This window comes from Idiotropiscis lumnitzeri, chromosome 3 (genome assembly GCF_059441095.1).
Source record: "Idiotropiscis lumnitzeri isolate Australia: NSW breed Sydney's pygmy pipehorse chromosome 3, RoL_Ilum_1.0, whole genome shotgun sequence".
NCBI classification, from domain to species: Eukaryota; Metazoa; Chordata; class Actinopteri; order Syngnathiformes; family Syngnathidae; genus Idiotropiscis; species Idiotropiscis lumnitzeri.
In genome coordinates, this window is record NC_142393.1 from 16,762,677 (window position 1) to 16,779,448 (window position 16,772).

The 16,772-nt window shown below is 41.0% G+C and overlaps 1 protein-coding gene across 3 annotated transcripts in view; it reads right to left on the bottom strand.

Moving 5' to 3' along the window:
• mtcl2 (microtubule crosslinking factor 2) overlaps positions 1 to 16,772 on the bottom strand; it is a 54,560-nt gene that overhangs the window by 15,846 nt on the left and 21,942 nt on the right. For all 3 annotated transcript variants that reach the window (XM_088289590.1, XM_088289589.1, XM_088289591.1), the window contains exons 5-9: positions 4,005 to 4,067; positions 2,028 to 2,195; positions 1,686 to 1,839; positions 782 to 1,316; positions 178 to 478 (exon numbers count right to left, since the gene is read on the bottom strand). In XM_088289590.1, the coding sequence (XP_088145716.1) occupies positions 178 to 478; positions 782 to 1,316; positions 1,686 to 1,839; positions 2,028 to 2,195; positions 4,005 to 4,067 (1,221 nt within the window). The remainder of the gene's footprint in view (positions 1 to 177; positions 479 to 781; positions 1,317 to 1,685; positions 1,840 to 2,027; positions 2,196 to 4,004; positions 4,068 to 16,772) is intronic.

Consider the following 16,772-nt stretch of genomic DNA (forward strand, 5'->3'; position numbering starts at 1 on the left):
AAAGAGATGGTGTCAAAAGTGATGAGCAAACCATTAGTGATTTTGGTACGACTGTAATTGTAAAAATGTGTCTCTGGTTTTGTATTTTCAATTTCAATGCCTGGAGGAATTGATTTTTTTCCTCTTGGTTTACACAAAAGCAAACTACAGTGGAACAACAAAAAAAAACAGATGCACCTGGCAGTGAGACTGCGCTTTCTCCAGGTCACAAGATTCTGCCGCCTCGTTGCTGCAAACGTTGTGATAGATGGACGGCGAGGACGGTAGGCAGTTGGACTCCGGGGCGGTGAGGAGCTGTATCGCCGTGGAAATCAGGCGAGCCTGGTCCCTCATGGCGAGCAAAGCATCATGCTCCTTCAGCCCGAGGAGGCCGAACGTTGAGGCTTTTGGCCCGGCAGCTTTGTCCGTTTTGTTGTTTTGTTCAGTACTCTCCAGTGAGGCGTTCTCCACTCCTAATGGCTCTTTGCGCTGTGGTGAACTGATGGAAAAAGAAAGAAGGGAACTCCATCAAACAGTATTTTTTGAAAATAATTTGATTTACAGTGGAACCGTAACAGTTGGCTTTTTCTTTGGCTTTTTTACACAGAGGACAAGTGAGCAAAAGGACGGTTGATGACTTTTTAAAAAAAATATTTTAAAATATTCAGCATATTTAAAAAAAAAAATCATTTTTTTTTGGGCCCCAAAAAGGGCAATAAAAATTATTTGCAATTACTGCTACATGCTAATACTTAATAGAATCAAAACTCAAAGACTCAAATACATGTCACTTTGACTCTACCTTGTCGGGAGACACTCGGCTGAATCTCCAGCCTCTTCGTCCGTCTCCAGACTCACTCTTAAAGATGAGGAGGAGGCGGGAGGCTGGTAAGAAGCAAGATCACAGCGCTGCAAGTTGGACAGGAGCACTCGGTTCTCGTACTGCAGCTTCTTCACCTTCCCGCCTAGCTCTCCGATCTGAAGACGTGCTACTCGAAGTTCTTCCTCCTGGGGGGACACATCTGGGCTGATGAGCACAGCTCCTTCCTGCGCGGAGTGAAGCGATCCATCGAGAAGCATCCTTTCCGACGTCACCGAGCCGGAAGCAAGGGGCGCCGTAGGCGGCGGCAACTCAGATTTATAGCGATTGATTTCATTCATCAGGAGCTTGTTCTGCTCTTCCATCTCCATCAGGGACCTCCTCAGGAGCTCCGCCTCCTCCTCCACAAACTGGAGGTGTCTTTGAAGCTCCATGACGTTTTCAGATGAAGCGCCGACACCGACGACGGGTCTTGTCCCTGGACCACCTCCAATGCCACTAAATTCTTGAGGCCCATCTAAAGAAAACAGGAGTGATGTTACGCAACAGTGAGGGAGCAAAAATAGTCTCGGTATGAAAATGGAAGTTTTCAGATGCAATTCAAAAAGAGTGTTCTTGTGTAAGACATAAGTGCAAGCAAGATAATTTTTTTTTTCCACATTCACATGTATAGTAGACATTGTATTGTATCATTTACTGAATAACAGCTTTATGGATTAGGTGTCATTTTAAAAAAATAATTGTTCATTTTGGAAAGCGGAATTTAACTCATTCACTACCAGCAGAGTAAAAAAAAAAAAAACAGACGTCTTTCGTCGTCAGTGGCGGTAAATGAATTAAGAGCATATAAACCAAATTACAAAAAGAAAGTAGGACCAAGTGCTACCTTGAGGCCCTTTCATATCGTCCATCTCAGCTCGGAGACCTCTGTTCTCCACCTCCAGCTCGACAATTCGCCGACTCAGCAGGTTAGCTTCCTCTTCCACAAGCTTCAGGTGAACTCTGACCTCTGCCTCGCGGGTGTGGGGGGAGTCGGCAACCTGACCCGAGTCAAATAAAGTGAGCTCATCAACTGACCTTGTGAAAGGGTTATGTCATTTTTTTTCCCAAATATGAACATTCAGAATATTTGATCAAAACTCAAGTTAATATATACTGTAAAATACATTTGAAAAAATAGATCAAAATCTCTCTTTTCCTAAAAAAAGAGAATATAAGTAAAAAATACCTCTTCTACCGTGATGGAGGCATCAACATCCCCGTAAAGGGACCTATATTTGGCCAGCTCCTCCTTCATAGCCTCGCTGTCCTTCACCAATTTGGTCAGCTTCTTGCACATCAGGGCCGATTCCTCCTTGGCGAAGTGGAGCTGACACTTCAGGTCTGAGCTGTCCTCCTGTGATGATGGAAGAAAAAGACAAGCACAACAAAGTGAGCACTCAATCCCAAAGGCCCAGCTGCTTGCTGCAGCTTTTTCTTTATCGATCAAACACTTGAAAAACGTCCAATACCAATTCTTTTGAAAGTCTGAAGAGACTCTCTTTAATTAAAATCACATTATTTTTACAAGCTGCAATTTTACAGATAGTTCCTTGATTTGGATTGTTATGCGCATTTCAGTCTGATTCCAAAAATAATTGCTCGCAATGCAAATTTGAATTTGGAAAGTCAACTTTGAAGCACCACTGTCGTATGCAGAAACATTTTTATCTTGACCCAAGGTGACCTGGTTCAGCCACACCTCCCTGGCAACACTGTGGCTGTATTGGCTTTGCAGCCTGTGAAGCGTTTCCAAACACATAAAGTGAGATGTGGGCCAGCACATTCACGACCATTTATGGTCCGTGCTTGGGATAAGAAGTCTATGAGAACAGCCAATGAGATCAACTCCTTCTAGTCTTTACATGTAAAGTCTGTATCTCCGTTAAATGCTGGTTTTATCTCAGCCATAAAAAAAAACCGTAAAAAAATGAGTGGGCCAAAATTATGCAAAAATACTTGCATAGACAAGGCAAATGACAGGAAATTGGCAGAGATTTAGTAAACACAATAAAGAACACAGGAGACATTGCGACAGCTTGTTCACTATATTTTGTGGCGTGCTTAATTCATCAGTCCAAGGATATGAATTTAAAATTAAAAGCAGTGGCCTGTGCTATTTTCATCCACATGCGGCTGGGAAATAGTCCAGCTCAAATGTAATGTATTAATGGCTTACTATTTTTCTGACAACTTGATGCCACATTTTCTTTTGATGACAAAATGACTTCATTTCACAGTGTGCAATTTTAGGACGACTTCTTTCTTTTATATTTAAATTACAAAAAAAGGTGTTATATCAAATCACATGCAGTTCCATATTTATGTTGATGATGATAGTTTTGCACTCCTTTCGTTTCCATTTCATTCGTCTGATTTTATTTACTTTGCAGTAAGCTCTGTTATTATTATATTATTTTATTAGTAGTATTCATTGGGTTTGTTGAGACGTAACACTATCTCTCCGTTTGGCTGGACAACAATTGAGATTTTAAATACCATGTCAAGGAATTCATCAAGAAATTCAATTTCACCCTTGGTCTCTTTGTAACATCAAGCTTTTCTCCTTCTTCCCATAAACAGCCGGTCATGGCCCTGTGTCTGTCACAAATGGCTGATGATGACTTAGCACAGAGATTTCCGTGTCCCATTGCTCGACCCTGAGATTTATTACAAACTCAGCATCTATGGCATAATCTTTCCTCCTTAGTTGGTCGGTCATCACTTGCTACATGCGGGCTGGAGCACCGGTCTAATTTTATATGGCTATTCCTGATGAGCTTTCATGTTAAAAAGTATCTGCTCCAAGTTTGCTGGGAATATCTATAAATATAATCTTTACACACAGACTGATTGTAATTGTTGTCTTTAATGTATACTTTTCGGTTTGTGTCCACTGTTCTCTTTCAATCATTCATTATATTTTTTTATTGTTATGACGTCTTTGTAATAAATTGTTCTCCACTTCCTTGGCATGATCACCCTTGAAAAAGAGACCTCAGTCCGTATGGGTTTTATTTTCGGTTAAATAAAAGCTGGGAATGACTGATTGACAATCCATGCCTTCTCATGTCATGCCGATAAATCAGCCCGTCTTCCTGCTCCATTTAGTTTATTGAGTGTTTAAACAGCAGTATGTCCGTCTTAGTGTGTTTGTGCCTGCTACCTGTGTGGTGAGCTTCTTGTCAGGCTTGTTGTTGGGTCGCACTCCTCTTTTCTTCTGTGAGTTCTGGAACACATTTGTGAGAGTGGTAAAATTACATTCAGACCTCGGACTATGTGTTTGTACATGAACAGCAATGTTCAGTATTTTGAACATCTGACTCGTCTCGGTGAAAAGTCACGACGTGAACAACATAATGAATACAAGACTGTTCCACTCCAGTCCTGTAGGTGGTGGTAATGCAAAACACAGAACAAGGGCGCTTTTGTCCCGACAGCCTCATTTGGTTCACTGTCCTACTTGGCCCCAATGCACCAAAAACCAATTACACCACATAACTGATCAAATTGCATATTTTTAAAATAATAAAAAAATACTCTTACCAAAAAGTGATTTATTGTTAAAGTCAAACACACCGCCACAAAAACACAAACACTGCCGCCGCCGTCATTGCTATGCATAGAATCATCGCCACGGTGGTGTTTATCACCAGGGCAACACTGTTAGAAGCAATAACATGACACAACACAAGCAGGAGGAACTGCAGCTGTATTGCAGTTGCCTCCCTCTGGATCGCTGCTTTAACACAGTTTGAAGTAGGGAGAGGAGAAGAAGGATTAAATACGACAACAACAAAGATTGCACATCAAAGGCAGTTGATGAAATCCAACAAAAATCTGGTTCTCGTTGCTAATGAACTACTCTGCTCACGAGACACCAGCCTGTGTCTGCTCAGCATATTACACACTCATAAATCATCATCTCGTATTCACTCCAGCACACACACACACACGCACACGCACGCACGCACACACACGCAGACACCGACACCGACACCCACACGCGCGCCTACACGCACACGCTGCCAAGCGAGTTTATCATGGCTCTGTGTGTTTCCATGGAAACAAGCTACTCTGCAGTGGACAACAACAATAGAGGAGCATGGTGGGAGGGAAGGAAGGGGATGACTGAAAAAAAAGAATGAGAGGTGATTTTTTTTGCAATCTTATGCGTTTTCTAAAATGATTAATAATTGTTAGAGGAGTGTGACTTTTACATTGTCAGCATTTAAGGCATTGCCTTGTTTATGCTTTTCTTTTCCACAAATCTGATGAGCTCCACCCATTCCCTCTTCGCTGCTCATTCTCTGCCCATTGTGATGGTTCATTTCTCCTTAACCCGTCATTACTGTTTTGGCAACACCGCTGACCTTTTCATTTTCACATTGCACTGCCCTTCCCGTCTGATCCTTTCTCCAAAGTTCTCTGGCTCTCTGTGCCCCCAAATCCACTTTGCGATATATTTATCACAGCACAGAGAGTTTATGGCACTTAAATGGCTCATCAATAAGCCTGCCTGTAAATGGAATCATCGATTGTGGCTCAAAGTTGAACAGAAGTCGGAAGTCCTCGATCGGTTGAGCAGCGGAAGGGCACATTACTCGACACAAGACTGGCATCACCCACCAAATGTCACGCATCGGTTTTTGACTTTCAAGCAGCGAGTCTAGTAAGCTGAGCTCTTTGAGAAAAGAAATCCAAAGAAATGAATATCATGACACTCACAAATGATAATGTGGGGCACAACTTTGCGAGGTTGTGAGAATACCTGATTGTTTGGCAGTGGTAAGATTTGAAAGGAGAATTATGATGCACTCAAAGGGATTATAAAGATAAAGATGTCCTTTATTAGTCCCACAATGGGGAAATTTGAGATGCAATATACTGTACTGTGCAAAGTTTTACATACATTACATGTAAATATAGAACATGTTCAAAGAATGTGCAAATCATGTAATATTCATGTATGGGCAATTGGTGCAGCAGCAGAAACTAAAGCGTGTGTGCATATTAATATTTTCATAGGGAATTAAATTGTAGATAGTCAGTCATTAAAATATTTTATCCGGGTGCTTTAAGAGACCGGACGCTTTTGAATTTTGTATGAGATGTTCTATGGCACATCTTTTACCATATAAAAAATATATGAATATCTTCATATTTGCTAAATTGTATGTGATGTATTTTTATACACCTATTCCTTCAGCTTTTACCCACGTACATATTTAGTCCATGTAGGTGTCATTTTTGGAGATCATCCCCATTTTTCTCTGGTCTTTCCTCATCTCATTCAAGATCATTTTCAGTTTGGGCACTGATCTTCCAATTTTTATTAGCCTTTTTTTAATTAATTATTCATCACACAGGAATGCACAAACACACATTTAGTAAGTGGCGGCCACATGCTGGTTCTCGCGTTGCCTTCAGTTCTGCGGTTACGCTACAAGTGATGAAGACAGCTTCGTTTACACACTACCAGTTAACATTTTTTTTCCTTTTTTTTTTTTTTTTTTAGTTCCCAGCAGTTCTTGGGTGCTCTCTTATGCTATTTGGCCATGCGTCATCACAGTACAACTGTTTATGGTTATGAGTATCCCACTGGACTAACAGTCCCGTAACAGTAGGAGATGAAGTCGTGTCGCTAAGTAGAAATTTTGCTTGTTGAGAGATATTTAAAGCTGTTTTTGGTTTTGTTTTGGTAGTTTAGTTCAAAGTATTTTGGGCCCAGGTCCGCCTCTGTCTAGTCAGCTGGGATAAGCTTTGGTGAGGATTTCTTGGGAATATTTTACATATTTTTTTCATCTGAGCGCAATAAAAAGATCAGATGGCAACCAGGTAAATCAGGAGTGAACATTTGTACCGAGACTGTGTGGATTTATGTCAGAAAAGTGGATGCTAAGTGCCGTACCTTGTCGCTGCGCAGTCTGCACAGCGCGACTCACAACATGTTGCATAACCAATTGTGTGCAAATTGTGTCACCATCATTTTCGGCCTGTGCGCAACACGGATGGGATGGAAGCGCAGAGAAAGGCAGAGGCGATGAGAGAGGTTAAGAACTCAATTAGTTCACCAGGGCTGCTAACAAAGGACAACCGATTTGTGATTCATTTCATTAATAAGGGCAGACAAACGATGAATATTTTTCTTTTATTCTTGTTCACTTCTTGCTTCATGATTCCTCTCATGGGATTCAGAAACAATACTCATGGAGATGTCATGTCTATAGTAATGATGGTAAAGCCACTCGATGAATGAATCGCATTTACGGACATTAATCCTTGTCATATATGTGTGCTAGTGATACTGGTAGTTAAATGTGTGTCATATTTAACTGTCACATTTGTTTGATTTATGCTGCGCTGCTTCTATTTGATTTTATTTTCAAACAAACCATGACATTAGTTTTTTTTTAACATAAAATAGTGATGTTTAAGTTCATTATAATATTAATATATACCTTATGACCATTCTTGCAGAAATTGCATCCTAATGAGCATATGAGAGGATTGACATGGATGCAGTTTAATTGGAAAAACTTGGTCAACCATGCATGCAATTTTGTTTCTTATAATGAAACGGCCACAACAGGGCGGCTTGGTATCGGTTGCCTTCACGAGTACCGGATACCTTATAATAAGGGCGAAATTGACCTGATATACCGATACATGATCGGTACGTGCCCATCCCAAAAAATGCTTATTGCTCTTTATCGTGTTAATAAGGTGTGAGGCGATAAACAACATTTTAATATAACAGAACAGTAGGACATCACGACGCCTAATGTTAATCCGCTATCTAACAAACATGTTTGCAGAGATTCCTATTGGTTACAGGCGAACTCTTCATTTCAGAACAATTTCAAAAGCACAAATTGTCAGCACGTTTCAAGACTTGATAGGACTTGACAAGACTTTAAAGCATCTGTGGGTAGTCTGTCAGTAAGGTTACGCTTCATTGCTTGCATGCAAATTCAGTGTCATGCTTGTTGCCTCTGCTGTAGCTTGCTAAGCAACAGCAGCACTATTCGCAGCAAACCACGTTGGTTCTGCTTATTCGTGTGCATGCATGCCGCTTACAGTGGGAGAACAACCTACTTGTGCTTTAGTGGGCAATAAACAGCCCCCCCCCCCACTGTCAACAAAGTCTGATTGTCTACTAGGACATTCTACTTCCTGCAGATGCAGTTCCAAGCCAAAACGCCAGAAACAATTTAATTATTGCTACTCAACACATAACAGCATATAATAGAACTCTCCAGTCCCCACAATCCATGCAAATATGTCCCTTTGTGCTCTGTGATTGGCTGGCAACCAGTTCGAGGTGTACCCCCCTACTGCCAGAAGACAGCCGGGATAGGCTTCAGCACGCCCGTGACCCTCATGAGAATAAGCGGCTTGGATGATGGATCGCGGTTATTTGTGTACAGATAACACAGTCAAATTGCTTTGTCATGCTGTCAATACAGCAGTGTACCCTGAAGGGATGTTCTGATGTAAACTACGCCTCAAGTTTAGATAACCATTATTCTAATTTGTAAGTAACACCTGAGTGTTTATGAAAGACTGATTGGAGGAGACTGGGTCAACAAATGTTAAACTCCTTCAGGGCACATCCACTAGGGGGCGCAAATTACCAGCACAAATTCCAATGTTTCACAGCCTTTGTGCAGGAGAAAATTAAATCAGGGAGCACCTTTTTTGGAGGCAGGGGCAGGCGAGCAATGCCGTGCTATGTGGCTGCATATGTCGTACATGCCTAAATCTGCCACTGGGGGATGACATTAGAGCGATCGGATTGGACATTAGAGCCTACATTGCATTTTCACTCGTACGTTGTAGGTTGGCATGCTGTAAGATTTATTACAAGGTGCCAAAATTTGGAAGACCACTCTATGCTGTGTAACGGGATCAAAACTTGGGACATACCCAGACACAAGGAAATGCAGAATTTCGTGACGAGAGTCAGTTTCAGCTTCCCCCATGCCTCGCCAGCATTGAATTTAAAGCCAATGAGAGCTACTATTGGCTTGGAAGAAAGTCAACTGTGTTCTCACCCACAACAGCGCAAATGCCACTTTGCCCATCGGCGAAAATACACACAGTGCAAAATTTGAAGGCAGAGATAGTTTTTTTTTTTAAACATATACTTTTTGCACTTCAGTCTTTCCATTTAAAGAAACCGCAATTACAATTTCACTGGAAAATGTAACCATGTCACCTATAGTGACAATATTATACATTTGGTAGAAGGAAGAAACCCTTAGGGCTAAGACCCCAAGAAAGTAGCTTTATTTTTAAACTTGTTTGTTCATTTCTCTCACTGAGACTGATATTACTTTCAAAGATCTAGTGCAACCCCAATGAAATTCCAAAGCTTTTCAATGCAATTATATTTTTTGCTTTCCTAATATGCAGACTTACATTACAGTCCTATTGTAGTATCTACAGTATCTACCCACCTACCATACTGTAAATGATGGGATAATGTAACATATCGATTAGGCTGCCTCCACATCTCTGAAGCAAAGTCATGGCCCACACTCCACACAGCATGTATGACATACATGGCATGCACGCGCCCAGACATAACATCTATCCTGTCTGTTTTAGTTTCCCTTTAAATGTCCCTTCTCTCTTTCCACCATCAGTACTTATCACAATTGTATTTTTTTAATCTTTCACAAGAACCACAGCACTCAAATATGAACAAAAGACATAAATGAGAGTCAATAGAGCATGAGACAGAACAAAGGATGCAAGGTGAGGAAGAGGGGGACAAAAGAAAGGATGAGGCGCGAGTAGTTGCAGGTCTTTGTTAGCATAGCTCGACTCACTTTCAACCACTTTTATTAGCGACATGCTTCTGCGTGTGTGCATGCGTGTGTGCCGCCAGACACTTCTTAATAAGGCACTGTGTTAGTAAGTGACCTTGCACAAATGAACCGTCATGCCCACAACAGACATTGCATATTGATCGGAATACTCTCTGTGTCTTCCATAAGATGTCTCTCATATACACAGACTTAATGTGAATGATTTTTGCTTGCTCGTGTGTGAACCTCTACTGTACGGCTATTAGGCCAACAAAACAAATAAGGGCAGCTAATGAGGAGTCAGAATGCCGTTATTCTATCCACCTCGGGGTCCGATTGCATTTTGATGTTCACTGCAGGGAAGTTTAGTCCACTAAACCAACACATTTGAGTTTGTTTGCTTGGTTCTGCAAAGAGTTACACAGGGTCTCAGTGGCCTAATGACTTTGGATTTAATTAAATGTTGGCCTAGATATCATATTTGATATTTAGCAATGTGGCCAGTCTGAAAATGAAAAAGGCAAACACCTCCGCCAAGGTTTGTTGTTTTATAAAGAAATCATAGTAGGCCATTAGATGCTATTCCACTCCAGCCCAGGAGGTGGCGGCACTACACATTTCAAAGCAAGAGCCTGCCACCACACACTTCTCTTGTTATACTACCTGTTCTTGATATTTATTATATTCAGTACTTGTCAACCGATTTCACAGTTTCTCATCATGTGCTCAGACATTTTATTTTTGGTTGATCTTATTGGAAGCTTAAATGTTTGCAGTGATCCCCACATGTTTTAACAAGGAGAGCATCCATCAATTATTTGTGCCGCTACTCCTCACAAGGGTCACAGGGGCACTGGAGTTTATCCCAGCTGTCTTCGGGCAGTAGGCGGGGTACACCCTGAACTGGTTGCCAGCCAATCACAGAGCACACATACACAAACAACCATACGCGCCCACACTCAGGCCTACGGCCAATTTAGAGTGTTCAATCAACCCACCATGCATGTCATTGGAATGTGGGAGGAAACCGGAGTACCCACAGAAAACCCACGCAGACACGGGGATTACATGCAAACTCCAAACAGGAAGGCCGGAGCCGGATTCAATTCCACTACCTCAGCACTGTGAGGCCATCGTGCAAACCAGTCGCCCACCATGCCGCCATAAGCAGAGCATAATGTGTTATTATGCAAAAATATAATTATTAGACAAGACGTGGGGCTGACATGTTACATTTAATGTCTTTCGTTTTTTTTTTCTTTTACTATATTTTCTGATATACAAAATATACATAATTATAGGAATGAGCTCAAGGAAAGTAAATTAAATGAATGCGTGAGTAGGAAGTGTGAAACGGCGTCCATTTAAACCCCCAGCAGCCGTGCTCCACATACGTTGCCATGGTGACGGCATCAGAAACCTGACATTAAACCACCCAACGGCAGCATATTAATGAAAAAACATGGAAGGACAAAAAGCAAGGGTGTAATGAGATGGGAGAGGAAGGCGAGGGAAAGGATGCATTATAGAAGGATCAACGGGGCGTGGTTAGTAGGCTACAGCTTGTTGCGCTCGTCATGAAACATAATACAGAGAACTTAGAATAATCAAGCCCTCATAAAGTAATCCAGAACATAAATTGGGAAGGATGTCCTTCTATGGGCATACATGTCAACTACCTACATCTGACAAGTTAACAGGAGTATGAAAATACAAAAGCAATTACTACCCTGTTATAACAAAACACTTACATATTATGGTAAAATTGTTTTCAAAGTGGTTTTGTGTGTAAACAGTGCTGCTCATGTTGCTGCAAAAGATAATATAACATCTTTTATATGATTTCCATTTCCAACTCAATTCTCGTGGTTAATAGAACATTGTCTTGCAATGCTTTCCATCATCCTCCACTCCCACTCTTATCACGCCAGACACATGAGCTGCCAACAAACCATACGTGAGGGAAGACATCGGCACCCCACAAAAGCATTTCCGACACCATAGAATGTCCATCTGCTCCGTGGAAGCGCGAATGCGTCTGTGGTTGTGCACAATCTGATATTCATCACTTCATTGGGGCCAATGTCATATCAATTAAGAGCGCCTCTGCCGATTGCAGTGAAGTAGTGCATTCTGTTTTGTGTCACTGGTTTTAGGTATATTAATTAATAATACATTTTTATTAACCTGAATCTATTTCCCACATTATGTTAAAAAGTAATAGCTCCAATTTTGTTCTGATTAGCCCACAGTGACGTCTTTTAGCATCCACTCAAAATGTTACCATGCATCCACTCAATTCATCCATGACATTGCAATTCACCAAGTGCTCCATTAAACTGTAAACGACAATCTGTTAAGATGCTGCTTCTGTCGGACGTTATGATGTGAGAGCAGAACAAAGGGCGCCTCTGACCGCCTTGACAGGCCACTGCCAACCTTTGGGGGCGTGTTTGAGCTGTTTCCGATCAAACGCTACATACGCAGGCACACGTATGCCTCGTTCAAAGGGTCCTTCGGCAGCTTTATGGGAAACGATGGGAAGAGCATGCTGTTCGTTCCCATACTAATTAAGCTGAAGCGACAGGCTTAATAGGGAGCATCCAGTTGTTTTTCTACAGGGTGTAAACTATAAATCATAGCATAATTTCTGGCAATAGACAATGCAAGAGGAGCTTTGGCAGGTTGATTCCGAGTAGCAAGGCAAATATACAGAAATAACTCCCCGCGTTGGCGTTTATGAGACGTGAGACTTTAATTTCAAGAAATGCTACCACCACCAGAGATCAATATAGCGTCCAGTTGTGTTAATTACTGTCATGTGTGTGATTACCTGAGCTGACTCAAATTAAGCACTTGCTGATGCCTGATGGTCTCGTCATGACGGATGGGCTAAAACATTTGTTCAACACTGTATATTCGATTATATAGCGGGAATCACTGAATATCTCCTTAATAATATCTACAATATATACTTTGATATTATTATAAGACTGCAGACAATAATAGTTGTATCACAGGATAGCGATTGTGCAATAATAAACATATATTAATGCGGCTCAGGAGCCCGGGGGCAGCCCTAATTGTGTTAAAGCTCAGTTGCTGCAAGCTTTATAATTACCATAACATTGATGTTATTTGTTGCTAGCCCATCTATGGCGTTTCGCATTATATGTCAGAATTCAGCTAGCATATTTTTATTAAGTGGTTTGGCAGAAGGTTTTGGTGTTTAGTGTCCAATGTTTGGTTCATTTCTGGCAGGTGTAGTGTATCATGGATTTGTTTCACCTACAAATGCATATTTAATAAGAGTGACAAGCATCTTGAAGCAAGCACACGTTTCCAGTTTGTTGAAAATTACGCTGAAAATTTGATATTGTTGCAAAAGCGCAGACAGCTGCAGGATTGTTACTATATGCTGGTCCAAGCTGCACGGTGAGAGATAATGGGGTAAGTCGCAATGTCGATACATTGTCCAACAATGAGTAATTGAATTAGAGTGAATCTTTCTGCATTTGTCTTAATTTTTCCTGCCAACCCCATCTTTGCGGTGTGTGGCAGTGGTTACCACTGGCCCAGGTTGTGAAGGAAACAGTGCAGCTTAGGTAGGACTAGCCTTCGTTTATGTCCCTTTAATAGTTGCCATCCGTCTTCCTTTCCTTCACTTTATTTCACATTTCACAACATGTCTTGAGTCTGATTGGATATTTGAAAGCTGTTGTAGTTCTGAATGAAAATGACAACTAATCTTTTGGCAAGTCCTTTCCCGACTCTAAGAGAGAATGACATCAAAATTGTGAGTGAAATCAAACGTTGCACACACGACTCACTTTGACCTGAGCCGACCTACTTAGAGTCTAGCTGCGGCCCAAATGCAGAGAGTCAAAATAACACAAATGCTGGCCCGCAACCACACGCAAAACAACACCGGAGCGTTTGTGCATAAATCAACTTAATGTGCTTTCAACGGGCCAGAGTATTGACATGCTGTCTGCTGAAAAGACTGCAAAAGTGGGACACATAAAACATCCTTGATTAAATAGAAACACTAACAGACACATTTTGTGGCTCTTAATAGTTACAAGCGCATTCTTCTGCGGGACAATAACACATACGCACAACAATGTTTTTCCCCATCCAACAAAAAGAGATTGTTCAAAAGCAACAAAGGGAAAAAAAAGGTAACAATGTTTCTGAACGAACTTAGCCATGCATGGTCACAATGCACCTCAACTGACAGCTTCTGAATACGTAAGCAGCATAATTAAGCACAAGTAAGAGTGTCGTCTGTCTACTTGGTGAATCATGTTTGACTACAAAGGACAAAATAAATATTTTACATTATCAGCGTAGAAGAAGTAGCTACTGTTTGGTCTGAAGATGAGATGGAAAAACTAAAATCAATAAATCAAGGAAAAAAATATATAAAAATTAAACGTGAGTCTCAATTTCTAACAATTTCCTGTGAGAATAATAGGATGTATTATTTAGAAAAGGAAAAGTGATATTTATTCATCTTTCAATGCAAAACATTTTTCCGCCACGAACCACTATATTCTCGTTAGACCCAGTTACAACTCGTGAGTGCCACTTGGTTTGTGTCAAGCCATCCATTTTTAATCAGGGACTTTCAAGTTTTCTTATCATGATCACTTTGGTCCACCTAAAAAAAAGTCAGAGTGGGAATGCTAAAATCTCAGTTTGTCTCACTATTAAAAATGTGATCCCGGTGGAATTGACCTGTGGTCATGGTCCAGTAATGTCCTCCACCAGCATGCGAAAGGATATAAATCTCTTTTACTGCAGGATTAGAGAGTCATCCACTCAACTGAGCAAATCGACAACACACCTCACACACTATCTCTGTATACTGTAAATGTCAATTGCGACGATAATAACCTTTTTTTCAAGAACATTTAACTGCTGGAATATATTTTATTCGATGTTAAAACAAAACTACTATTCCGAACAAAATAAAGATAGTGTAAGTATTTCATTTCACAAAAAAAAAGTGCTGTGTCATATTAGACCTTTTTCAGAGTTTGTGCAAAAGAGACAAGCAAATGTCCAGAATAATTTTTGGGATATTCTGCTGACTACTGTCAAATCCTAACAGAAAAATCCACCATAAATGTTCCAGCATTCGCTCTTCGTCCTGATCCAATCAGAGTGGACTGTCTGTACCACTCAGCATCTTTCATATAATCTGGTCATCCGTGACATGAGAGTTAGAGCACGGAAAGAGAGGACGAGGGGCATGGACAGAGCAGTGTGTTTCTTTCTGTCCATGTTACATAATTTAACAATTAGGAAACAAATGGAATCCTACAAGGTAGATAGACACATTTAGGACATAGAACGATAGGCTGTCGGATGGACTACATGGAAAAAAAATAGGGACAAGTTTGGGACCTACAAAAGTATAGGAATGAGAACCTGTAACGATATTTTCCCAGAAACTCATGATAAACGATAGTAGTGTTTGCCTTTTTCTTTTTCTTCTGCTCTGATGATATTAGAGCAAATCTAACAGGAAGTCAAGTCAAAAATTATCTTTACAATAATATGTTCTTTGTGCTCCCACAAGTCTAAACATGGTATTTGGATTACTATTGCGTTTGTGGCAAATGGATTACGCAGAAAAATCCACCTGTTTTAATCTTTAATCCGTTCAAGGGAGCGGCCATTTTGCCTTGTACTGCCGCTCGCTGTTGACTGAAAATGACATCACGGTGCCAAAGGGTGGAGGTAACGAGTGTCCAGGTTCACCTGTTTTCTGGGTTGGGTCATGTGACGTTCACAAGCTCCACCTACTTGGGTCTCAAAGCCATTTTGTCGTCTACTTTTACTTCCCGCAGGTGTGCTGCTTGGTTAGATTTTGGACAGTGAGGTATACGAAGAACTAGATCTCGTTCACATTTCTGAGTCAGCGCCTTTTAGTATTTTGTGGCTTCTTCATTGGCCCATCATCCATCGCGCTAACTAACAACCAAAACTCAATAAACACATCTGGTTTTGGCTGAAAAATAGCTAACGGCGAAACAAGTGGCAAACACAACATCAATTTAATCTACCAAACCCCCACAGAAATTATAAAGGGGATGCTGAATTATGCAAAATTGCATTTAAATTTGAAATTATGCATGATGAGGCCATTGGAACACACCAGCGACTGGGCTGCCCTTTGCTGGTCTATAAGTCCCGCCTTTTCATTGAGCCAATGGGACAATATAAACCGAACTCATTTGACTAAAAAGTAAATTCACGATGATATATGACTTCACTTAAAATTTGATTAACTTCGCACCAAAAGAGCATAAGCAATCATTTTACAGTCCCGAGCGCTCCCCCTGACAGCTGCTGTGGGACATCACAATGCAGGGTAACCATAGCAACACACACATGACACCGTAGGTGTAGTCTTAGTAACTGGGAAGCTGCCAGACATGCATTAGCCGGAGGTGCCAGCTCCTCGTTTTCCACGTCTCCACTTCCTCTTGCTGAAAAGGGACGGACGCGTGTTGATGATGTCACACAGCTTTCTTTTGAAGCGAGGAAGAGGGCAGCAGTGAGGGGAGGAGATGGGAGCAAAATAAAAGAGGGGGAGGGGTGACGGGAGAGTTGGGGAAAGACGACAAGAGCGAATAAGAGAGAACAAGGAGGGAGACTGGAAACAAAAGAGGAACACAAGACACTGAAAAGGGAGGAAAACAAATGCAGTGTGGACAGACGGACATTTGAAAAGTCAATATAGAACTAATACAAGAGCCTTCATCCATCAACGGTACATCTTCGTCAATAATTGGACTTTTGGATCTTTTCATCCACAGCCTATAAAAAAGTCAGTCAATTGCTCATGTTAAATTTCTCTTTCAAATGTTTTTATATTTATCTGCTGTAACTCAAATAATCAAGTGTACACACATTCTGTAAATGATAAATAATAAGGTAATGATGGGATGTATCACTTTATTTTACACTGAGCATTTTTCACCTCCACCAAATCGTACCTTCATAATTATGCTCCTCTTCCACTGCATTGTATCTACTGAGCTTGCCAGGCTTTGCAAAAGGCTTATTCTCCAGAAACATTCTTATACTGCAAATTGATGAAGATC